We start from the raw sequence: 26,159 nt of genomic DNA, 5'->3' as shown, positions 1-26,159 counted from the left end.
CTGTGACCAATCAATTGTAAATTTATTATATATATATATATTTTCAGATTTTATAGTTTCATTTAATTGTAAATTATTTGAATTAAGTATCTGTCAAAAGTGTTTGATTATGTAACTTTATAAAAACAAATTCGTTTAGTATTCTTTTTTGTAATCGGTAATCGGTGGGGGGGGAAGGGAAGGAATAATTTATATGTATCAATTATTGATTGATTTCTTTTTATACTACTGATACGTAGAATAGTGTTCAGTCTAGTTATTTTATTAGTTTAGATTATGAGTCAATTGAAGCTAGACCACCATGGAAAACTTGGAAGCACTGGATAGCCGTTTCGTTCTATTGTGGGACACCTCAGAAGTGCACATCCACGATCTCCCCTTGCAAGGATCTCTAGTTAGAAAGAAAGAGAAACATTTAAAATTAAGTTATCTAATTATGAAATAAATATTCATAATTAATTATATGATTTGTATAGTCCATTGAATAAACAAAACGTATGAGGCAAACAGTACTGGGTTCGAGTCCTAGAGTTAACATCAACTCTGGGACGCAGGTACATTCAGCTAACGAGTCCCAAATAGGACGAAACGCACATCCTGGATTCCACTGCTAGCCATCTTTAGTTATATCCATTATTACAAGAATCTCTAGTGATTTTTATCAACAATTATATAGAAGGTCAGAGAGATGATTTTCAAGATATTATCGCAATTTGAACCATTATGTTGTATCTAGGTTACTTATACTTTTAACTTTAGTTGACTTGTGATTTTTATAACTGATTTCTATTGTATATTATTTTTAACTATGAAAATACTAAATCTCCACAAAACCCCTTCTGATAATAATAATAATAATAATCATATATTCACTAGTGACTGACTTCGTGAGGTAAATCCAAGAGTTCTAGTGAGAAGGAGTGACCAGTGGAGTTGAAACCACGTCTGTTGTGGAATATCAACTCTTTGAAGATAATGGAGGATGTGTCGCTCGATTTCGCGAGTTAGTTGAAGTTCAACATTAACACCATTTGATGCCTGCTCAATGGTCACGAGGTTACGCGCTCGCGCGCGAGATCGTCAAGTCCTGGTTTCGAATCTCGCGAGGTGGGATCGTGGATGCCCACTCCTGAACAGTCCCGCAACAGGACGAAACGACCATACAGTGATTCCAGATTTTCCATAGTAGTCTAGCTTCAATTGACTGATGATCTCAACTATTAAAAGTACTATATTATCCACAAAATTCCTTTCTGATGTTCATTCTAGTGTAAAACAAATAGTTTGTATGTTTTATTTATTCCATTTTCAAAAAATTTTAATTTTAATTCAATGAAATATGAGACTTGACCTAATGATGGTTTTTGTTTTTATTATTTACTTATACTGTCATATATAATGAAGTGATTTAGTTAGTTGTTAGTAGTATAAGTTGTACTTTAATAAAATTGAAATTTATTAGAACAAATTTTGTTTTGTTTTTTATTTTACTTATGTACTTATGAAACTATTTATTCATTATTTTTAGGAGTCGATGTAAGCAAGACCATCCCAGGAAACCTGAAAGCACTGGATGGCCTTTACGTTCTAGTATGAGACTCTATTTCGGGTAGAGATAGGTATCTACCTTAAACAATGAATGAATGGTTGCTCAGATATTTATGGATCGATGAGAGTTAGTTATTAAAACCATTCGATGATGGCTCAGTGATCTAGAGGTTAAGCGTTCGCACGCGAAACTGAACGTCCTGGGTTCGAATGCTGCGTGTGGTATCATGGACGCGCACTGCTCAGGAGTCCCATGCTAAGATTGATCTGTCAGTGAACGTCAACAAATATTTCTTGAGATTTATTGGTATCAAAAGATTGGTAGCATATATATATTTGAAATAACTTGACATTTACCATGCTTTGAATCTTTTATTTGTTAAACAATAATGAAAACAAGATTAAAAGGGTCCGATTATTTAATTTGACAACCACTCAGGTACTAAACACCCTCGTGGACCAATGGCAGATTATTACATACGGTTAATTATATTCTGACTGAAACCACGTTTCATCTGAGGAGAAAGTAAGGAAATGACGTTGAAAATGGATAAGACATATATTGTGGAAATGATCAAACTGTATCACGACTCAAGCGCCAACTTGGAATCCTAAAGGGAAACAGAAAAATGGAAGATCAAAGAACACAATGCGTCGAAACTTGCAATCAGGCATGAATAGAATCAATAGAAATTAGGAAGAATTGGAAAGGGTTGTCCAGAACAGAGTTGGTTGGTGAATGCTGGTGAGCGGTCTATGCTCCTTCACGAGAGGTAACAAGAGTAAGTATGTAATATTTTGACTAAATATATTACTAGTAGTTAAGGAATAGAATTAATCATTTACTTAGTTAGGTTTTCTAGATAACAGTAAAATCTTGGGAAAAGTTCTTGAATGGACATTTCTTCTTCATGTGAATCGTACCTCAGTCACTCAGTTTTAGAGTGAATAACATTCATGCTCATATTTTTCAATTACCACTTACTGTTAGATAGACTGAGACATTTACATTAATTAACAACTGAGTATTAATAAATGTCATATCCATCCAGTCTGTAGCCCTGACTGAACCTTATAGATCAAGTAGCAATACACTCAATAATCCAAAGATTTCGATTTCGCGTGAAATTGGTTTTTTCCATTTCATTACTATTATTATATTTAATGAGTTATCACTAATTGATTTCTGTATTTGTAAAGTACGATTAATAAAGTAGTTTGCGAGACTGATAGGTCCTGGGTTCAAATCTCGCGAGTTGAGGTCGTGGATGCGCACTGCTGAGGAGTCCCACAATATGACGAAACAGCCGTCCTGTGCTTTCAGGTTTTCTCTGATGGTGTAGCCTCAATTGACTCACGCTTTCAATTATGAAAGTACAATATCTATCTGTTACGTTTATGTCCCATCATGAAAAGTAGTATATAACGTTACAATATCATTTTATTCCACTGATTTGACTTTCGAAAAGTTTAACAATATCAAACATTGTACTGTACAATTAAGTGTTTATTTGATTCCAATGTGAACTAGCTTATATAGATCCAGGTAACATTTTAAGTTATAATTGACAGTTGTACGAAGTTTAATAAATAATATATAATCAAACGCTGAAACGTTGATTGTAAATCTTCACTGTTTACGTGAATTAGTCAATGCATCGGTATTGACTGTTAATGGATATTTAGTGGTTCAACTCATGAGTTATGAGACCGATAGGTCCTGGGTTCGAACCCCGCCGGGCGGGATCGTGGATGTACACTGATGAGGAGTCCCATACTAGAACGAAACGACCGCCCAGTGCTCCTAGGTTTTCCATGGTGACCTCGCTTCAGTTGACTTGTAAATTCAACTACTAAATTTTTAAAATCTCTACAAAACCCCCTTCTAATAGTAATAGATATGTTAATTTAATCACTTGAAATTTCTCACATTGGAGTAAATTTTCTGGAAGAATCTAGTAATATCCATATTAGAATATAATATTGACGGACAATTTTTTTTCACTTCTATAATACACTTATGTTGGCCAAACGAAAAATTGAACTCATATTGTGGTGTAGGTTACTGATATCCACATAAGTAGTATATGGTGATGGTCGGGCATTGAATGTATTTCAGTAGAAGATCGTTAAGGAGAGAACGGGAATGGCACGCAATCGGTATGAAAATGAATGAACAATTATAATCGGACACTATGGACGGATATTTGCAGAAGAAGCATTCAAGATTGACACAATTAATTAATATCAGAAGGGGTTTGGTGGAGATTTTAGTAATTTTATAGAGTTGAGATCATGGGATATTGGAGCTAGACCACCATCGAAAACCTGAAATCACTGGACGGCCTTTTCGTCCTGTTATGGGACTCTTCAGCAGTACACATCCACGATGAATGGTTGCTCAATTTCGTGGATTGGTTGAAGTTAGACATTAACACCGTTGGATGCCAGCTGGCTCAGTGGTCTATCGGTTAAGTGCTCTGATGTGAGACTGGTAGGTCCTGGGTTCGAATCTCGCGAGTGTGGGATCGTGGATGCGCAATGCTGAGGATTCCCATAATAAAACGAAACGGCCGTCTAGTTCTTCCAGGTTTTCCATGGTGATCTAGCTTCGATTGGTTCATGATTTCAACTCTAAAAAATTAATTAATAGTTTGTAAATTAACTGTTCATTATATGGTTCTCATATTTCAATGAGATATTTTATAATGTTGTGCTAAAATACATTCGATTGTCCCCACTCGTGTTCTGTGTTCCTATGTTAACATAGGAATAGTAATTACAATACTTATTCAATGAGAAGCAAGTTATATTATTTTGACTGGAGTTGGCCATATAAACACCTTAATGTAAATCTAGTTTATCTTTGTATCAATGTCTTTGATTCGTTCATTCCCAAAGTTATAAAAAGACGTTACTCAAGTGTTTTGTTTAGATTATTCTTAAGTCAATCAGTAATGTAACCTATTGCCAACTGAACAATCAACATCATTATATGTTAAAAAAAATGAAGAGTTTTTTTAATAACAATCTGAATGAAACAAAATCTTGCGAGGCAGGATCGTAGATGCGCACTGCTGAGGAGTCTCACAATAAGACGAAACGGCCGTATAGTGCTTCCAGGTTTTCTATGGTGTTCTAGCTTCGACCAACTCATAAATTCAACGATTAGATTACTAAACTCTCTACAAAACCCCTTCGGATAAAAATTTCGTTTTAATTAATTGTTTTTTTTTAAGTTTTCCTTCCTTATTGAAAAAACTTTTATTTATTTATTTTTCTCACCCCCCCCCAAAAAAAATCGTTTTTACTAAAAATTAGATTTACTAAAAGTGTAATCAAGGTGAATAATCCTTCATTTAAATCAAATTGACAGGTCAATAAACAATAATAATAAAATAGGATATAATATTGTGCATATGAATGTATCGGTGTGTGTGGGGGGGATGGAGGGGTGACATTTTATATTAGTGTAGTTCAGTGAAGTGTAATGTTGATTATCATTTTTTTGTTGTTGAAGATTTTAGTAGCTTAGACATGCAACTTTTTCCCACAAACAAACATCTTTAAGATGAAAGACAAATAAATAAATATCAGAAGGGTTTTTGTGGATTTTATAGTAATTTTAATAGTTGAGATCATGAGTCAATTGAAGCTAGACCACCATGGAAAACCTGCAAGCACTGGAAAGTCGTTTCGCCCTGTTATGGGACTCCTCGGCAGTATGCATCCAAGATCCCACCTCTCGAGATTCAAACCCAGGATCTATCGATCTCGCACGTCAGCGCTTAACCTATAGACAACTGAGTCGACATCCAACGGTGTTAATGTCCAACTTCAACCAATCCACGAATTCGAGTGACACATCCATTATTGTCTCTAGTTAGTTACTATCTCCCAACAGATCCGATTGAACTCCACTGGTTACTGCTTCTCACTAGAACTCCAGGAAATACTTCTCGAAGCCAGTCACTAGTGAGCATATTTTGAATAATATCAGAAAGGCTTTTTTGTGGAGATTTTAGTAATTTTTTATCGTTGAAATCATCAGTCAATAGAAGCTGGAAAACATGGAAGCACAGGATGGCCTTTTTGTTCTATTGTGGGATTCCTCAGCAGTGCGCATGCACTAATAGGTCCTGAGTTCGAATCTTGCGAGGTGGAGTCGTGGATGCGCACTGCTGAGGAGTCCCACATTAAGACAAAACGACCGTCCAGTGCTTCCAGGTTTTCCTTGGTGGTCTAAATTTAGTTGACTCATGATCTCAACTATTAAAATAAATACATATTTATACAATTTAATTTATTTACCTGAATTATTTTTTTCTGGTTAACGTTTTTAGTGTTATTTTTCTATGGGATAGGGTCTCTAACCTAATGCCTAACCCCCCTCCTTTATCCGCTCTTGGGACCGGCAGTAGCTCCAGAGGGGATCCAGGCGGAGTTACAATTAAATTTAGTAAATGATAAAAATTCCTACTTTCAATTTTATTAAATTCAACTATTTATTGATCTTATTATAGTAGGATTTATGAGGATTGTATAGTTTTGATAATTTAATTCAGAAACTGTCCCTTTTAAGACTACCATAGAAAGCCTAGATGCAATGAACAGTTATTTTGTCAAAGTACGGGACTGGCAAGTACTTTGTATGTATAATGAGAATTTTTATAAAATATATTCTTCATAATAGTGACAGAAAGGTATTTATGTTGTGGACTTAAATTATATTTTAGATACGGATGTACTAACCGAATTGTTTACCCAACTTATTATACCCCGTAAAGAAGGGAAATATTTTGTGGAAATTATTTTGCACATGTCGAATAATACTGTACAAATCTTTTGAGCATGTATATGTATGTTATCAAACTGATTCAATCGTTATTATATTATTAATGAGCTCGATTAAGTTAGCGATTGTTTTGCTGAATATGGCTTTTTGACACTTTGATCACTCATCAACTATACGGTCTTACGACAGTATGTGTAACGTTCTGGTTAATCATGAATATCAATTACATATAATGAAAATACTTTATCTTTCTTTTTATATGTACGTTATAATGTGTAGGTCTTTGAGGGCTGCTTTGTCAAAGACCTTTATTACCAGATAAATGGGTTTTAAGATTATAGACTCGTAAATGCTCTAGAGAATCCAGATAATTTATTTTCATGATTTCATTTTGTAGAGAAATATTTTATTAGCACAATTGATTGATCACTGGGTGGTGATCATTGTCATGCTTGTCAAGTCCTTCTTACTGCTGATCGAATGTCATCGATCAAGTTGCAATGTGACCATTAGTCTAGGTGGCCCGACACTGGTAGCACTATGTTGAGATAAAATGGTGGTTGGAGGTTACGGAAATATTTTGTTATTTTGTTGCTAATGAGGCTAAAGGGGTACCAGTTATTCTGTATTGTAATAATATTTCATAAAGAAATTTACTTTGATAACTCAGTTTCTTGAGAAATTATTACTCAGTCACACTAATCACATGGATACAGGTGAATGAAGTTAAGACTCCACTAAACAGATGAAAATATCATCAATCAACATAACTTTACAGTATCTAGCAGGTAACACTGATCTTTATGTATATTATAACATTTATAAAAATAAATCGCTTGTCTTTTCCTGTAAAGTCATGTCATAAATTTGTTCACGAGTTTGTACATCAAGTACTTGATAGCCAAATAGAATCGATCACAATCATGAAAAGACCCCCAGGGAGATTTGATATATATTGGTATTTAAAGGTGAAAAGAAAACAACTCATGAGACACCTTCACTTGTAGTTCCGTGTTTCGTTAATCATCCACTTTGATAACCGTTATAATACCAATCTTAACGATGCATAAAATCAGAAGGCAGAGAGATGTGGCAGCTACAGTTTTATTGTCAAATGACGCAAGCCAGAAAGTTATAAGCACATGAGTAAATATCAACGATTGAAACAAAAATGACACGCATTGGAGATGACGGGTAAGCCAACTCACTTTAATCAAGCGTTAATCGATATCTATAGTCAGACAAGAATTAGTTACAGACATGCGATGAATAGGATAAGAAGTGTACACACACCTACGGTCATATAAAAAATAGTCGGCGTTAATAAGTGAATAATTAACAAGGTGAAAACATGACTCGTAATGGATAGGTGAATTGACTTGCCCAGAAGTTAGAATAAGGCATATGGGCTAAACACATCAAACGATACTACACACTCATATTATGTTTTATGAATTGGAAGGTACTTGGTTTAACGGTTGTGCATTCAGTGCCTGGAATGTGCTACATAAAGCGAAAATAAGTGCCATACTTCATAACATAACAACACTCAATAACGTTTAATTATTATTGTTGTTTAGTGAAAAAAATGCAACAAGACTATGTAAGCCCCTAATAAACCAAAAAATGTTTTAAACAGTAGTTACTGTCACTCAGGGATATTTTTGAAGGAACTATACATTGACCATGAAACATTTGGGGAACTGTCATACATTCACGTTCAGACTTGTTCTAAGCGGAAACATATTCTGCTATTATGATTTCTTCCACATACAATAATCTAACTTTGAATTCTAGAGTATAATTGAATTTTGGTTTGATTTGTAGTTTGTTTCCATGCATAGAATATATATAAGTTGTAGTGAATTAGCACTCGGCATGGAATCCTGAAGGCTAAAGGAGAAAAGGAAGACGAAAGAACATATTACACCGAGAGATGGAGACAGACATGAGAAGAATGAACAAAAATTGGATAGAACTAGAAAGGAAGGCTGAGGACAGAGTGGGTTGGAGAATGCTGGTCGGCGGCCTATGCTCCATTGGGAGTAACAGGCGTAAGTAAGTAAGTAAAGTGAATGAGAAATCAGGTGAGAATAACCAATTAGTTGTTTAACACAAAAATTACAGGGTTCATTGGTACAATGTGACAACTATACATCAAAATACTTCACTCGTAAATCTTTCATCAATTTCCTTTTACATCATTCATGATTCTTCCGACTATCAACTCTTTTCTGTTTCTTTTTACAGTTTAATCTTTTCAACGTTCTTTAAAAAGGCATTCCAATTTCGATCGAAATTACATACTGCTTATTTTGATAGACATAAGTAGTATAAGTAACAAAGCAACTCATCCCACGTTAACACATTAACTGATCAGTTTGTTTTACTTGGATCAATGTAAATTAATTCGATTTCTAAGTAAACAGTGAGTCAATCAAAGATTATACTAAATACGAGAACTGAATAAAGATTTTTGATATAGTCCAATTAAACTCTGTTAAGATTTTAAGTCACTGGAACACTAACAATAAAATTTGTAATCAGAAACGGGTTTGTTGTGAGATGGTAACTCACTGAAGACAATGGTGGAAGGTGGAGCAATTTTGTAGATTGGCTAAAGTTAGACATTAATACCATTGGATGCCGGCTGGCTCAGTGATTCACAGGTTAAGCATTCACGCGCATGATCAAAGGTCCTTGGTCCGAATCCCGCGAGGCGATATCATGGACGCGTACTGCTTAGGTGTCCCCATACTAATACGAAACTGTTATCCATTAGTTTCAGGTTTTATATGGTGGTCTAGCTTACAACGACTCATGAATTCAATTACTGAATACTATTTGTATTCAAAAAGTAGATAAATATCACTATTTCATTTGAACTCGGATGTTGTTCACTATTTATTGGACATTGAACAAATTGTTTTCTTTTTTCAGTATTCACTTCACTATAGTAGATGGACAGAAAGAGAATAAAGGAAGTATACATCAATAAATTAACATTTTTTACTTTATAGAAAAGAAATTAAGGAATAAAACTAATGGGATGAATGATAAATCACTGGAAGGTACTTTTTTAATATATCAGACTGGTGTGCTAAACACATTCATAAATATAAATACCCTTTACTTGATAAATCTGATGTACGAATTGAGGAATTCGACTTTTTTTTGTATTAAATAAACACAGTATGAAAAGAGTGGAACATATTAAATGTCAACCAGCAGTACTTTTTTAAGCAAAGATGGATAGTGGCTAGTTGTGGAATCCAGTTTGATGCGTGTTTCGTTCTATTTGAGACTCGCCAGCTGAATGTATCTGCATCTCAGAGTTGATGTTCCCAGAGGATTTTGGCCCAGGACCAGTAGCTAAGTGGATAACTCGATGACTTATGAAGCAAACGGTACTGAGTTTGAGTACAAGAGTGAACAACAACTCTAAGATGCGGTACATCCAGCTGACGAGTCCTGAACAGGACGAAACACGTGTCAAACTGGATTCCACTCCTAGCCAAAATCCATCTTTGCTTATAATATTTGTGGCATAAGGCAATATCGAGGCAATCCCTACAGGATGCATATATACCAACAAGAGACTAATCAATTGAAGTCCTAAACAACAATGGGAAGATACAAGCAAACAACACCAAGCGAATTGATTGTATTTTTGTAGAGTACTTATAATGTGAACAAAATTTACCATCATGAAATTAAGCACTAAATGAGTACGTTGGAAGTCGTATAATTGGTTAACAATTCATTAGATAAGATTATAAGTCTTTCAAGTAATTAAGGATTTCGAATATAAATGAAAAGCTGTGGTCTTTATAAATAGTCTACAAAATACCTGAGGTGAGATGTTAACACATACGGTAGAAAGACTTTTTATTGATAATACAATTCATAAGCTGTTATGCGGTTGAAGTTAGATGTTATGATGAAACCTTGGACCTAGGTTTCGTGCTAGTTGGCATTCACCGGAAATGCTCACCTGTGATTTTGAGTTATGAACTGCATTGAATAACACAAAAGCATGTGGCGAGTCCACAATCTCTGCTCATCTTTTATTCAAAATATATCAGGATGATAGCCCCCAAATACTCCGGTACTGCCGAGAGTGAGGAGAGTCTACTCTCCAGCTCGAAAGACTCTCATATAGCCAAGCGTATATAGCTTCTGTCAGGGAAGTCCTACTCACTGACTCCTCCTGGCGGGGGTGTTGTTTACAAAATTGAGAGAACGAAAACGAATGTCCGGGGCTTTACCCGGTCGGTTGAAACGGAGGTTTCACCTGGGGAACTTAAAAAACCCTGATTCCAAACCAATGGTGCACATGGACTGGCTTCAGTATCCTGAGGGAACAAATGGCGTATGAATCAATCGTTGGTCACCGGCTACCATGTAGCTGTATCTCCTGACGATGCTCCACTGCCTTGTCGATCAGACCTTTAGGTTGAAGGCACCGGGTGTGGTTTCCTAAGAAACCACCTGTTTCAGTTTGGGCACCTGGGCAGTATCACATTCCTCACACAAATCAAATGAGATTTGTGTGGCGCATATGTATTCGGTGCCCTTTTGTACCAATATTTATGTGTTCAAATAAATAAATAATAGATATCAGGATGACTGACAATAATAATAATATGGATATTGAACAATAGTTAATAAGTCAATATAATATTTAAATTCATTTGATATTGTTTACTTGAATCTTCCCATTGATATTTAAGACTATACTTGATCAGTCTCTTATTGGTATATGTGCATACTGTGCATATTGCCTCAATATAGCCTTAATTCACGAGCATTACAAGCAAAGATTGATAGTGGTTAGCAGTGGACTCATTAGCTGAATGGATAACGCGATAATGTTTGAAGCGAATGGTACTGAGTTCGAGTCCCAGAGTGAACATCAACTCTGAGATGCAGGTACATCCAGCTGATGAGCCCCAAATCGGACGAAACACGCATCAAACTGGATTCCGCTGCTAGTCACTATCCACTTTTCAATATAATATTTAGTTGTAACAAGAAGCACGTCAATAGATTATGTTAATAATTTGTTACTTCAATGGATAATATAAATTAAGACGGTGGTTGGAGGTGTCACCCAGCTTCACAGTCTCAACATAGTGCACAGAGTGTCGACCCACCTAGACTAGTGGCCACATTGCTACTTGATCGATAGCATTCGATCAGCACTAAGACGGACTTGACATGCATGATATTGATCACCACCCAGTGATCAATCAATTGTGATAATATAAAATGTATACTTTTTGATGTTAGATGGTTGGTGTAATCACAAGATAAACGTAAACTTAGATTCTTGCTTCTTTGATAATGAGTATTTATTCTAATTTTGTTAGTGACTGACACTGTTTGCTCTAAGTTCTTAAGAAAAACTCGAGGGAAATTATTTTTGTATTTTGCACGATAATAAAACATAGCTAATAAGTATATTCTCATTGCAATGCATTTCTATGGTAATCAAATATTTTATGGGTTAAGTGAGGAAACATAATTCTTATATTGAAATGAATAATGTCCGAATATGGATAAATGATGTCTATCAAACTAGAAAAAGGTTTATAAACTGATTCTTTATTCTTATTTTCTATGAATTGTCCCAAATACTAACGTACTTCCTTACTTCTGTTACCCTTGTGGAGAAGTAGAGACCACCGAACATCATTTCCCGTCGAACTCTGTCCTGGACAATCCTTCTCAGTTGTTTCCAGTTGCTATTCATCTGTTGGATGAGTACAGCAGCATTTCTCTAGAACCTATCGTTTTCTGTTCAGATTGGGTCCAATGGGTTTCCCTGATTTCAAACACCGGCAAGTTTTATCTCCTCATTTCCAAAGCGATTCGATTGGTCCTCCCGGTCGCCCACATTGTCTGAGAATTCTATGTACCTAAATCAATGGACACTATGGTTGCTAGAAGTGGCATCGGCTCTCACCACGAATCGTAATAATTCTTCTGAATGAAGATCCTTCGACTCGGAGAACAGAATTTAAATGACTTAAATTGTATGTACTGGTCGGCGTATTTTTTAGCAGGATTGTGTTCTACTGGATCGGGATGCAGACACTATAGCCAACCCTCTTCCTCTACCCGACAGCAACCCTTGAAGAGCTACAGGCGGAGTTTGTCCTAAATAAGCCACAACCAATTATGACGTCTTTCAGCAAAGCATCTTTGAAACAGTGATTTATGCGAATAAGATGAAAATGTTACTAGTATTAATGATATTATGATTTAAGTTATTGCAAAGTGCATAAAATTCACATGATACTGTGAATAGTTAAGAAAACTTGCAAGCAACTGAACTTAAATTCTCTGTTGTTAAAGCTTACATCTATTGCGTTTTGTTCTTATACTCAAACAACGACGTAGTTTCAGAAGTATCTTACAGAATGAATATTTATAAAACTTAAACATATCGGAAGACTAAAGTTTACTTAAAGAAAGTTTACTTTAAACCTACATGTTGTTATAATAGTACAACCAATACTTTTGAGATACTGTTATGATCAAGGGTTACAAATAATAAACACTTCCACACAAAAGAGATTACCAAATTTCACGTTCGTAGATTTGGAATTGTAGAATCACTGACCAGTGTGTTCATTAAACATGTGTTGACTAGTAACTGGCTTCAAGAAGTATTTTCTGGAGTTCTAGTGAGAAGCAGTGACCAGTGGAGTTTGACCAGATCTGTTGTGAGATAGTAACTCACTGAAGACAATAGTGGAGGGTGGGAACATTTCGTGGATTGGCTAAAGTTAGACATTAACGCCATTGCATACCGGCTCAGAGGTCCACAGGTTAAGCGTTCGCGCGCGAAACCAAAGGTACTGATTTCGAGTAGTAAGTACGGGGTCGTGGATGTACACTACTGAGGAGTCCCGCAATAGGACGAAACGACCGTCCAGTGATTCCAGGTTTTCCATAGTAGTCCAGCTTCGATTGACTCATGAATTCAACTATTAAATATTACCTTAATTATAATTGTTATCTAAAATAACGAAGAACTGAATCAAAATGCAGAATTAACAGTTGGCTAATGAAAAATAACCGGACAATCATTTATTATTCACATGTTTATGTTATATTACCTCGTTGTTTAATTAAATACCGAGTCTAATTGGATAATCCGAACCGTTTTTGAATTTATATTATTGCATGAGTTGAATTTTGAGTAAACAAAAAAACATTTATTCAGTAGATTAAGTTAATAATTTATGTGTAGTTTAGGTTACTTATATCCACATAAGTAGTATATTGTGATGGTTAGGCATAGAATGTACTTCAGCATAAGGTCGATAAGGAAAGAACAGGAATGAAGTGCAATGGGTATGAAAATGCATGAACGATGAAATCAGAGAAGATGGACTGATATTTACAGAAAAAACAGTGAAGATTAAGACAATTGATTGTTATTTTGCAAAATAACTGGTTACTGTATAGTTATCAGAATTTAGTGAGATAGTCTGTAATTTGTGCTTAAATAAATTCGATTGTCCCCACCCACGTTCTTGTTCGCTACATATGAAAACATTTTAAATGCATCTAAGCTTACACATGCTAGTAAGTGTTACAAATTCAGGGAGCCACAACCGGAGCCTTCGACCTAAAGGTCTAATCCACAAAGCAGTGAAACCACGTGAGGAGATGCAGTCCCATGGTAACTGGTAACCAACAAATCGTTCATAAATCATTTGATCCATCAGGATTTTGAAATCAATGTGCACCATCCGTTTGGAATCAGGGTTTACCGAGTCTCCTATATCATTCCTCCATACCCACCAATCCGGATAAAGCGTCGGATATTCGCTTTTCATCCTCTCGATTTTGTAAACAACACCTCCTTTGTGAGAAGGCAACGAGTAGGACTTCCTTGAAGGTGACTGTATACGCGTGGCAATGTGGAAACATTTCGAAAGAGATAGAGAGCTATCTCTCCCCACTCTTGGCCGTATCAGGGCATTTGGGGCTGTGTTTCTTTTGATTTATTTGATTTCAATCTTTCATTATTTACAGTTATACGATAATTTTTTCAGTTTAAATTTCATCCAAGTCTGATTGAGGTTTTGTAAATGAATTCCAGAAGTATTAGCAGTGAAACATTGATTGACATAGTCAAATAGTTTGATTGTGAAACAACTACCTATTGCTTGAATTCACGAACAAACACTCAATAACTTTTATTGATAAAATATTAGTTTAATCATTGTCCAATATGATAACATAGATTTATTCTTGAAATGGTAGAGAAGATTTGTAACTCAGGTGGATGATTTTGATGAAGTTTTGTTCTCTGAGATGGATGGTTTGGTCGTGGAGCTTTCATCGTCCTTCTGAATGACATCATCAGCACAAACTTAGGGTAGAAGTGAAGTGGTTGATTTTTTCTCCACAGGACAAGCTGTGAACCACATGCGGAGATATTCAAACACTTCACTTCTACCCGACGTTTGTACCGATGATATCGTTCAAAAGGACGATGAAAGTTCCACGATCAAACCATCCATCTCAAAGAACAAAACTCCATCAAAATAGATTTAATCCTACTGAATGTACTTGTTACCATCCATTAAAAAACAGTTTATTTGTTCAGAGATTTGAAATTCTCACTATTTTTAAAGTTGATATTATTTTATAAGGAATCCATCAACCACTAACCTTGAATATAATTTGGATAAAGTCTCTGTTATATGCATATTCCTTGGAATATTTATCAAGGAACATATAACAATTCTGAACAATGAATTGGGTTTATATCAAAGCTTCTTTACGTACTAACCATTAGATAAAGGTAACCGATCATGTCTTTCATGAAACGAAAAACATTTCTCAAGAACATAATCTAGAATATTCACTTTGTTTTATTCCATAGCGTTCATGGATAATGACGCGGTAAACACCATCGAATATTTGGAGAATCAAACAAAAATTATCCTGAAGGTGTTTGTATAAGTTCAATGTTCAACACTGTCTCACAGTTTCATTTACTTTGATTTACTTTATACACAATGTTTTAACTCTGTTCAGGTCACCAAGAAGCTTATCTATATGTGAAAAAACTTCAAAGAGCTCTATGATTGACCACCTGTTTACTCATGTTTCTTATTTTCATAGACTACGTTTCACAGTCATGAAGCAATTCCAATAGGATCATTGTATAGTATAATCTGACTTCTAATATCAAACAAGAATCTAGTTTTGTCAATTACTTACTTATTTACTTACGAATGTTACCCCTCGTCGAGGAGCATAGGCCACTCACCAGCATTCTCCATCCAACTCTGTCCTGAGCCTTCCTTTCCAGTTCGTTCCAGTTGTTATTCATCCTTTTCATATCTGCTTCTATTTCCCGGCGTAGTGTGTTCTTAGGCCTTCCTCTTTTCCACTTCCCTTCCGGATTCCAATATCAATAGGTGACACAATTAGATAGAAACAAAGTTGCCCCTCTAAATTGGAATAAAACATTTACTTTTAATAATTCTTTATTTTGAAATTTTGAAGGTTAGTTAGATGATTAATTAATTAATTCATTAAATTACTTTAGTCATTTCAGCTTAGTTCTTTAGTCATAACACATTCATAGAAGTTACGCTCTGTTTATTGTTTGTTTTTATAGGTGAACTGGAACTAAAATATTTTTTTTGAAAAAGAATGTACTTTAAAGAAACATTTAAAATTAAATTATCTATTATTTATTTGTTTTGTATAGTCAATTGAATAAACAAAATGTATGAAGCGGAAGGGTACTGGGTTCGAGTCCTGAAGTGAACATCAACTCTGGAATGCAGGTACATCAAACTGACGAGTTCGAAATAGGACGAAACACTAGTCACCATCCATCTTTGCTTAGAATGCTTGTGAATTAAGGCAATATCGAGGCAATACGCACAGTATGTACATATGGCCAATAAGAGACTGAGCAGTTTCAGTCCTAAACATCGATGAGAAGATTCAAACAAACAATACTAAGTGAATTTAAACTTCACCTCATTGCACAACCAAGTGGCTATCAGGACTCAGTAGCTGAGTGGATAATTCGATGGAATTTGAAGCAAACGTTACTGGGTTCGAATCCCTCAGTGAACACCAACTCTTAGATGCAGGTACATCTAGCTAACTAGTCCCAGATGGGACGAGACGCGCGTCCTGCATTCCACTGCTAGCCACTATTCATCTTTAGTTATATCCATTGTTACAAGAATCTCTAGCGATTTCTATCAACAATTATATAGAAGGTCAAAGAGAGGATCTTCAAGATCTTATCACATTTTGAACCATTATGTTCTAAACAAGTTACTTATACTTTTAACTTTAGTTGACTTGTGATATTTTATAACTAATTTCGGCGAGACTATATATTATGGACGAGACAATGAAAAGCGTTTGAGGGATTTCAAGGTCACGGCGCTAATTTCAGTATATGGTACTCATGTACGATCGGTTCACAGAGAATTATAGTGGACAACTTGACAATTAAGCGACTATAACAAATGAGACTACTAAGAAGTTCCTGTATTTGTAATTGTGGGTATTAAATGACTCGTAGACCTTGTGCAGACTACCGTGACATTGTCCTTTGATGTAATATATGTTGAAGGAAGACGTTTACTAGAAAAAGAACCTTTATTGCTGGATCCAGATTGAGACCAAGGCATATTATAATAATTGTCGCCAACTGTATAATAAAAGCTCCAGTAACATTGGTTGCAATAATCACAGATGTTACTGAAGCTTCGGCTGTTCAGTGGTATGAATATTGTAGAGACATATCCATAATGAAAATGATAAACGCACACAATCGTACTACACACAAACAATATTGAAACTATGTGGTCGAGGCTGAGAGAGTTTTCGTGACCTTATCATGGCTCCAGAGACCAACTATTATGGAGCCATATGGATGAGTTCCTCTACCTTATGCATTACGATTTGGAAACCTTTGAACCTTTTTCTAACTTTGACAAGTTTGTGGATCATATAAAAGCAGTGTATCGACTTTAATTCTATGGTTTTGTATAATACGTTTTTACTCTATGCTGACTGTTTATTGATTGGCTAACATTTCTCGAGGTCACTTAAGATTCGTTCAAAGGTCGTCCATAAATTATAGTCTCGCCCTAATTTCTGTTGTATATTATTAAATAGACATATATATAATACAATGATATTGTTGATCAGTGGTTCTTGATTCTCACTAGCTACTTCAATGAAGTTAATTTATGGTGTATACCATTATATATTTTAATCGAATAGATATTCCAATGTTAATCGTTATATGTACTACATAAAAATCAAATAAAAATGTTCGGGGTAGGGGGAATCTGTTCTTGCAATTTTCCTTCTTTATCTAGTAGTTTTTCTTAACTGCATACTTTTTAGTCACAGCAGGTATGATAAATTAAGTATCTAATTAAATAAATTATTTTTATTGATGAAAATATGATTTCAAAAAAACATTTTTGAGGGGGGGGAGGGGAAACATAGAATTCCTACACCTACACAACAAGCCATTATCAATAAAAAAAAAAGAAACTAACATGATTCCGACTAAGATCAAGTTTTGATATATCTTCTATATTTTATTTTTTTTTCACTGATGGGTAGACAATGAAGGTTAGTTAACTGTGGTTTATATTCCTTTTCAGTAACAATAAGAAATATCTTTGAATGGGCGATTACAACTTGGTGTTAATGCACGCAGTTGGTCTACTTCATGTTTAATATTTGGATTTTTGTTGTTAAACTGATTGGAACTTTTTTAAACGATTAAAAATAACCAATAGACCACTGAGCCAGCATCCTACAGTGTTAATGTCTAACTTCAACCAATCCACGAAATTGAGGAACCATTGACCAATGTCATCAATGAGTTGATATCTCCCAACAGGCCTGGTTAAAATCCACTGGTTACTGCTTCTCATTAGAACTCCAGGAAATACCTCATGAAGCCAGTCACTAGTGAGCACATGATCATTATCAGAAGGGGTCCCATAATGGGAAGAAACAGCCGTCCAATGCTTTCAGGTTTTCCATGGTGGTCTAGCTTCAAATCACTCATGATCTCAATTCTATAAAACTACTAAAATCTCCACAAACCCCCTTCTGATTACAAAGAAGCTAGATTATTCGTAAAGCCGTTTTATCATATCTATGGTCTGATGGACATGCAGAGCAGAAATAACCTTTATATTTGGCTGATACTTTAATATAGACTTTATATTACTTACCGTGGTTTTAGTATCCAGTAGACTGGAAAGCATAAATTATACTATTAGACATGAGAACTATATACGTTTGTAGTATGGAAGTTATGGAAGAAATAACAATGCAAGAAATATGATCCATGAAGACTCAAAACTGAAGTTTTTGTATTCAAGAGAATCTTACTTTTTTTACTACATCTTTATCCGACCTCAAGTCCAATGACCCAATAATCATCTCACAATCAAACCCTTTATACTTTAGTACCTTTAATATGTTTGATTTAATTGCGATTATTTAAAGTTTGCTCTATCTTATTGTCATTTGAAAACTTACGTATTCTGTGAATACGTCAGTCATATATACGGATTTGTTAAAGTTGTCACATCATATCGGTACAGTATGATGAAATTCTTAAGGAAAATACCAGAACTGTAGAAATGCTAGTAGTAGTAGAAAATGCTGTACGTAGAGAATGTAATCCGTGAAAAGAATTTAAAGTCTAATATGGTTTCGAACAGCAAGATTTGAGTGGATCTTAAGAATAAATTCATCTATGTCAATGTGACTGGTTCTCAGTCACGTAGTTCATCGCCTCCATGCATTGTTTATGAACGACCTCTTATTCTGTCCAATTGAATCGCTACTATTCTTGTTACTATTTATTTACACTGAAAGTTTGTCTAGTAATTTCATTCTATGTACAACTTAATTCAAGCATACATTATGTACCAGTTATCTTAACATTTATTAGCATTATTCTGACTTACTTAAAAAAATCTCTTTGTTATTCTTTTTGATCATCAAGTTGAACTAACAACTGAAGTTGTTCTTTATTAACTTATTTATTCGAAAATATGAAGAGATCATGTGTGATCACTACTGTTAGGTCCCATTTAGATACAAAACATTCGTCTATTGCTTTCTGGTTCCCGATGATACTCTAAATGATAACAGTCTGTGGTGGAAACAACTTACACATAAAACATAAATCTGCAGAAAACCGCCTAAGTAGAGTGTTCTTTATCGAGCCAAACAATTTAAATGGTCATGAATATTAACAGTTGCTGTGTATGACTATTTCAAAAGTAGAGGCATCAAATACCAGATCATCCGTAAAATGATCAAATTTATTCGATTTGTTAATAAACGAAGGTATAGTGTGTATTGACGGTTAAATTATGAGAAGCATTGTACTGATTTCTGTCAGACGGAATTATTCTGTATGGTAAGGTGTCTGAAACTTGGGACAAACTGAATGAATTAAGATTATTCTCTCAAACGTCTGTATTGTAGTCAATTTTGATGTTCTGTATCTATCAGATTGGAAAGAAAGTAGTTCCTTCTTATCCTATATTGTGTCTTCATTTACAATGAAAAGTGATGCTTATACAATCGAATTTAAGATGTCTATTCATTCTCTGAACTTTACTAATGATTCTTAGAAGGGGGTTTCGTCAAGATTATAGTAATTTTTATATAGTTGAGATCGTGAGTCAATTGAAGCTAGACCATCATAGAATACCTGGAAGCACTAGACGGCCGTTTCGTCCTATCATGGGACTCCCCGATAGTGCGTATCCACGGTCCCACCTCACGTGATTCGAACCTAGGACCTATCAGTCTCGCGCCAGAGCACTTAACCGATAGACCACAACTAAATCATCCCTATACATTTATTTTGTCTATGGACATTTGGATTGTACAAAATATTAAATACAATTTATAGTTAATACTCAAACTTTCCTTTAATATAAAGCTTTATGAGTATGATTTCGTTAGAATTTCGCAACTACATTCTTGTATTATTATATTAAATCTTCTTAGAAGACCATAGTGTTTTCATGACAGTGAATCCATTTTTCCAGGTTTGTATTTACTTACTGACTTACTTACGCCTGTTAACCCTCGTTGAGGAGCATACCAATAAAAAAACTACATCTCAACATTATTTACACAAAAGAAGTGATTTACATTAAATTACAAAACTTCACAAATATAATTTTCATTTTCTTATTGCCACTGGCTATATACAATCACTTCTGTAAACATTTTAGTTGCATATTAAAATACAATTTATTTTACATTAGTTCATACAAATTCTATTGGTTTAAATGATCAACGATTTTAACCAATCAAAATCGTCTAATGCAATTAGTTAACCAATCAGAATATTAGAATTAAAATTTGCATTTTGATTGGTCAATAAATTTATTACACACTTATATAAGTGTTTTCTCTACGCTATTGAATACTTCTAAATTAAAATGTCTTAATTTATTCTAATAATAAAATTTAAAAACCACCCATAATTTTTATTCATGAATTTTTCAAATTTAACTATTCAATTATTTGAATTTAATGAATCCATTGATCCAATCTGGTTATCTACATTAATTCTACTTGGTTCTGTATCATTATTAGGTACAATTGGTAATTTACTTGTATTAGGTGTTTATATACAACAACATTTTTGGCCACATTTACATTTAAAATATAGACATATTTATTATCATCATCAAAAATTAAGTTTAATAAATACCAATGAATTATGTAATACATCATACCTTCATGAAGATAATGGTAACAATCATAATGATCATATTATACAAATTCATGAATCCAATGAACAATTATTTACTAAAACAACAGGTACACCAACATTTTTTATTCTTGTCTTAGCATGTGTTGATTTAATGGTATGTTGTTTTGTTGTACCATTAACATTCTATATGGAATATATACATTTACAACCATCAACAGATATATGGTGTAAAGCGCATGCATTTTTAAATATATGTAACATCATGTTTAGTTCATTATTAATTATAGCTATTGCATTAGAACGTTACCTAACTATATGTCATCCATTACGTCGTATATTAACAATGAAACGTGCAAAATATTTAACTTTAAGTTTAGCAATTTTTTGTATTGTATATGGTATACTTGGTGCATTACATCATAGTTTAGGTGTAACTAAAGATGAACCAGATATTCAACAATGTTGTGATACACCAGAAATATCTAATGTTACTTATCTAGAAATATTAACTTATGATATATTACAAAAAGGTAATACAGCTAGTTTTATTTTATCTATTTTATCAGTTATTATATTATATTCATTAATATTACGTGTTGTGATTAAAACCCACCGAGCTCAACGTTATTCCCCGATGGTCAGTAACAATATCCCATATAAAACAGTAATAATGAATCATTCAAACATGAATCAGAAATCTATCATGTCATCAAATGATTTAAACAATAACAATCAAGATACTACTGATAATACTACTTATAATAACAATAACATTGAACACTCAACAGATCCTCCTCCTTCAGCTCCTCCCCAGCATCATCGGGATCATCGTAAAAGTATAACTAATCGAATTAAAATGAATATATCTATTAAAAATATAACAGAAAGTACATTATGGAGAGAGATACGTTCAGCTAGTGTATTATTTGTTGTAGCTGTTGTATATATTATTGTATTTACCCCGGCATTATTAACAGCTAATAAATTAATAAAATTTAATTTACTTGCATATAATACTTATTATTTAAATAATATGTCAAATCCATTAATTTATTGTTTTATGAGTAATGCATTTAGAAAAAAATTAAAAATTTTATTTTTTAATAGTATTAGATCATGTAAATGTTATCATAATAAGAATAATACTAAAGTACTTCATCCACATCATCTACATCATCGTCAGCATCCTCATCATCTTCAACATCCTCATCGTCATCAACGATATCAACGTCGTAAACAACAACATTTAAGAGCAAGAGAATTAATCAATAATATTAGTAATAATAATGATGATAATAATAATGATATTATTAACAAAACAAGTAGTCCCAATTCAGAATAAGAATACTAAACTATTTCATCATCAACATCCACATCATCATCATCATCTTCCACATCCTCGTCAGCATTAACATTTTCAACATCCTCATCGTCGTCAACGATATCAACGTCGTAAACAATAACATTTAAAAGCAAGAGAACTAATCAATAATATTAGTAATAGTAATAATGATAGTAATAACATAACAAACAATCCCAGTTCAACTTGATTCGGTTCAATGATCAATATCTCACGATGACTTTCTCCTTATTCTTGATATGTAACTGTGGACAATTAAAGATTTTGTGCAGTGAGAAATTGAATTTTTGCTTAGATACATTTTGTTTTAAACAGTGTAATTTGTATATATGTGTGTATGTGTGTGTGTGTGTGTATATATAAATAATGAATAAACTTCATGTCATTATATGTATATATATGTTGAATTTTACACTTGGATACCATTAAACAGTTGATAAGTAAGCTATTTTGTTTTTTTTATTTACTTATTTATTTACGCCTGTTATCCCCCGTCGAGGAGCATAGGCCGCTCACCAGTATTCTCCATCCAACATTGTTCGGGGAAATAATTTCCAGTTCGTTCAAGTTGTTATTCATCCTTTTCATATCTGCTTCTATTTCCCGGCGTAGTGTGTTCTTAGGCCTTCCTCTTTTCCGCTTCCCTTCACCATTCCAAGTTAGGGATTGCCTTGTAATGCACATTGGTGATTTCCTTAATGTATGTCCTATCCACTTCCAACGTCTTAATTTCCTTTTCAGCTGGAATGTAGTTCATCCTCCCCCATAAAACGCTGTTGCTGATAGCATCCGACCAGTGAATGTTGAGTATTTTGCGTAGACAACTGTTTATAAATACTTGTACCTTCTTGACAATGGATGTAGTAGTTCTCCACGTTTGAGCTCCATACAGTAGAACTGTCTTGACGTTCGTATTGAACATTCTCACTTTGAAGTCATTTGACTTAATTTTTTTACAGTAAACAGAAAACATTGAATTGAACATTATTAATATAAAGATGAAATGAATATAATCTGTTTAGTTTTTAACATACATAAGACATACTTTCTTGGTTAACGTTTCTGTAGTGATTTAGTTTTCTACAGGATGGGGATGATCACTTCATGCCCCACACTCCTTCTTTATCCGGGCTTGGGACCGGCAGCAATCCCCGGAAGGGCTACAGGTGGAGTTGTACATAAGACATATGTAATCTATTAAATTGTCCTTTTAAATTGTGCAGTTCAATATGTAATCTATGGACGTGAAATTGAACTTGACCGTAAACAATGAAATTTCGTAAATACTATTGACATTAATGATAGCCATAGAACAAAAACTTTTACTTGATTATAAGAACTTTCGTCGAAATTAGAACGAATAGTTTCACAAAATTTGGGTGCCGAGTTGATGTGAGACATTAAATGAGGAAGAATATATTTGTAATCTGGTAATCTGATCCAAGCTTTTTCAAGGACCAGATTACCAGACGAAATGTTGGATTTACATCCAATTCATTCGCTGAGATTTTACAAATATATTCTTATTTTTCTTGAGTACTTCTAATGAAGTGTTTAAGATAGGTTGTGACTAGATTTAGGCACATTTCGTAAGTTGCCGTGTTTTGAATACCTCGTTTATATAATGTTTCATATTCACTGAATCTTAATTTGAATTTACTATGAATATTGTTTAAACTAAATATGAAAAGAGAAGGCAACTTCTTTGAATTTAAGGAATTTTATTGTTAAAATGAAGAAAACGCTTAACAAGTTTCTGTAAATCTAATAAGTGAGTTCTTATACAGCACCATTCAATAAATCATAAACCTAATTTACATAATGTAAAACTTGAGATTGATTATGAATACAGTGATCTTGAATGGTGTTAGAGGTAAGGCGGTTTCTCACACCGTAAAATGGTTCTTCTAGAGGTAACTGAAAAGGAAATTGGATTTCAGGTGATCTTAGTAACCTGAGAGCGTGACCACAGTGCCTAAGGGATAACTGATAGAGGTCCGTCATATACAACCCTTTTGCGAGTAGTTTTCTTGTTAGCTCCGTACTTGATAGGACCTTACCGTCGGAGACGGATATCTGTGGGATAAGGTGAGGTGTACATTTTTAGAGTCAACATTCTCAAAACTCACCCTTGGTTTTCTGAAGACAGCTTCGCTGTTATGCTGGTTGTCTGGAGAAAACACCTTACTGTCGTCACACTTCTGTACAGTCAGAAGTACAACTTCGCTCTTGAATCTTGGGTTTGCTGCTTTTAGTCTTACCGCTCTCCAACCAACATGCCCGATATAGTAGAACTACAAGAACGATTGTTCCAGCCAGTATAACTCGAGTGGTTCATTACGATAGGCAAGCTCGACCACCACGTCAAGGTAGCAGCAATGATCGAGAAAACGTAAGGTAATCTAACAAAAAACCCTGATATTAACAACCTCTTTTTCAATAATATACTGAAACACTTCCACTTTTTTTCATATGTTCATTGATGCGTAGAAAACAAGGAGAACACAATAAAAATGATATAAGATCATAGTATCTTAATTGAAGAAATGTTATATGAGAAGCGGTTTTGTGGAAATTTCAGTATTTTCATAGTTGAAATCATGAGTCAATTCAAGCTAGACCACCATGGAAAACCTAGAAGTCAGAGCTGAGGAGTCCCATAATAGGATGAAGTGACCGTCCAATGCTTCCAGGTTTTCCATAATGGTCTAACATCAATTGACTTATGATTTCAACTATGAAAATGTTATATGCCTACATTGATAGTTGTGTAAATCGGAGTTTCAAAAATTAGATCTCTAGTTTAAACATTCCTTAATTAACTTTCACATTAAACAGTCATTACATTTAGTTACATTGCATATTTAATAGTTTAATGAGTAGAAAAAACCAGTATGCAAAATATCCAGAAAAGTATTTACGGTTAATTAACATATATGTTAATGAATTACGAAATTTCTAGCACACCACAATCTTGTTTTTTTTAAGTTTTGAAACATGATTTCGCGGGTGAATTAAAACAATCCTTTCAGAAAATTTATTGTTTCAAACATTGTTAAAAGATCAAACAAAATAGTTTTGTTCTAAAAAAAAATGGTTAAATTATTTTTCAACATGTAGGTCATGTATATCAGTAATAGGAACCGACATGGTAAGTTACTCCTTGTAGAACTAAATAGAATGAATGAAATATATACTGAGTCAGTCTATCTTGTATAAGCATTGGTTTAAGCATATACTACTATATGGTAGTATAACATACTAGAGATTACAATTATTCTTAGCTTAAACTAAAACTATAATAAAAATAGCATTTGATCTGTACTAAGAAGGACTTGACGCACATGACATTGGTCACCATCCAGTGATCAACCAATTGTGATTACATCTCAGTCCTACAGGGGGTCACTTGCAACCCGGATAGCTCGGTGGTAACGTCTCTGAATGCGAACATGGGTAACACGGGATCGAGTCCGTCAGGGAGCACCGATTCCCTTAAGATTACAGGTACACCTTACTGAGAAGTGCGAAGTAGCATGGAATTTAGGCCCAGGGTTTCCTGTTGACCACCCTCAACCACCGTCTTATCCCAGCATGTTCCGTTTTTAAAAAAGTGGTATATGATTAACTGTTCCTATGTACATGATTATTATTATTATAAGCTTTATTCAATA

General features: G+C 34.1%; 1 protein-coding gene across 1 annotated transcript; it reads left to right on the top strand.

The window, feature by feature from the left end:
• Positions 1-20,901: 20,901 nt before the first annotated feature.
• On the top strand, positions 20,902-23,758 carry Smp_000900 (putative g-protein coupled receptor fragment; the record flags this gene model as incomplete). Its single annotated transcript, XM_018795207.1, has 2 exons — positions 20,902-21,655; positions 23,709-23,758. 2 exons carry the CDS (start codon positions 20,902-20,904, stop codon positions 23,756-23,758), a joined length of 804 nt encoding a protein of 267 aa, XP_018649543.1.
• Positions 23,759-26,159: the final 2,401 nt, after the last annotated feature.

This window comes from Schistosoma mansoni, chromosome 1 (assembly GCF_000237925.1).
Source record: "Schistosoma mansoni strain Puerto Rico chromosome 1, complete genome".
NCBI classification, from domain to species: domain Eukaryota; kingdom Metazoa; phylum Platyhelminthes; class Trematoda; order Strigeidida; family Schistosomatidae; genus Schistosoma; species Schistosoma mansoni.
The sequence above is the reverse complement of the archived record's forward strand: the minus strand, read 5'-3'. Positions and strand labels throughout refer to the sequence as shown.